The following is a 1,291-nucleotide window of genomic DNA, read 5'->3' on the forward strand; positions in this document are numbered from 1 at the left end:
TCAGACTTGATGCCGGTTTGAATCAGCCTTGTGTCTTTGATCGCTCATCATGATGCGTTACTGGGGAGAGATCCCTGGACCTGCAGGGGCGCCTCCCAGCCGCAGCTCCTTTGACTTGCTCCAACGTGAGTTTCGCTCTGTGGAGATGCAGGACCCTCCCCTGCACCAGCCCTCAGCCCAGCGTCCGCGGCCCACCACAATGTTAGACATCCCCTCAGAACCCTGCAGCCTCACCATCCACACTGTGCAGCTGTGTCAGCATGCTCGCCGCCTCCGTGGCCTCTTGGCAGCGGCCCAGGCTCAAGCTCAGGGTCAGAGCTCAGCGTCGTCTGAAGGGGGCAGCAGGATGGAGGAGGCTGATACCAACTTCCCACTACGTCCTCCCACCCCACCTGTCATGCCAGATGATCTGTTACCTGTGGACAGCAAAGCCCCACGGCAACCCTTCCAGCTCCGCCACAGTGACCCTGAAAGTGACTTTTATAAGTAAGTTACTCTGGCTGTGTGGCTGAGATAAGATTGGAGCCCTTTTTTGTAATTAAATACCATCCATATCTATTGAGGGCATCAGAGTTTTAATTTAGATATTATAATTTGTTTATAATTTCACAGATATAATCTCAGTTAATTTAGCAAGCAGGTATCATTTATCTCCTTCTATCCTGTCTGGTTCTTCCATCTTAAGGGGTAAAGGCGAGCCTGTCACAGAGCTGAGTTGGCCCTCCTGCAGGCAGCTCCTCTATCAGTCAGTGGCCACCGTCCTGGCTCATGCTGGCTTTGAATCTGCTCAGGAGAGTGTGCTGGAGACTCTGACCGACCTGGTCCATGAGCATTACCTGCGCCTCACCCGCCTGCTGCGGGTGGCGGTGGATCGGGAGGCGCGGTTAGGGGCAAGTCCCTTCCCGGACGTGGTGGAGCAAGTGTTCCATGAGGTGGGCATCGGCAGCGTGCTGGCCCTGCAGCGCTTCTGGCAAGTGAGGATCAAAGACTATCACAGCTACATGCTGCAGGTGAGGTTGAATCATAACTGTTCAAGATTTTGCCATACTGTTGATACTGTGTATCTGTCACTTTTAATATCTGTGTATGTATTGAGTCACTGTCAATGTTACAAATCAGTAAGTGGGACTAGTAGTATTACATTTTTTCAAGATTTATGCATTTAAGTAAGGAGTACCTTTACTTGTTGTGTACACAATCCACCGAATTAGACAAAATAGACATTTCTGCCTGTTTACATTTTTCATTAACTGTTTCTCATTTGAATTTCCAGAAAATATATTATATGTCA

The 1,291-nt window shown here is 49.7% G+C and overlaps 1 protein-coding gene across 1 annotated transcript; it reads left to right on the forward strand.

Annotated features, from left to right (window-relative positions):
• The first annotated feature begins 6 nt into the window (after positions 1–6).
• On the forward strand, positions 7–1,272 carry LOC111656150 (STAGA complex 65 subunit gamma-like). Its single transcript, XM_023407750.2, has 2 exons — positions 7–486; positions 686–1,272. Exons 1-2 carry the CDS (start codon positions 50–52, stop codon positions 1,164–1,166), a joined length of 918 nt encoding a protein of 305 aa, XP_023263518.2. The 5' UTR covers positions 7–49; the 3' UTR covers positions 1,167–1,272.
• Positions 1,273–1,291: the final 19 nt, after the last annotated feature.

The sequence above is a fragment of the Seriola lalandi genome, unplaced genomic scaffold, assembly GCF_002814215.2.
Source record: "Seriola lalandi dorsalis isolate HSWRI2012SDOR001 ecotype SW California unplaced genomic scaffold, Sedor1 jcf7180001976052, whole genome shotgun sequence".
NCBI lineage: Eukaryota > Metazoa > Chordata > Actinopteri > Carangiformes > Carangidae > Seriola > Seriola lalandi.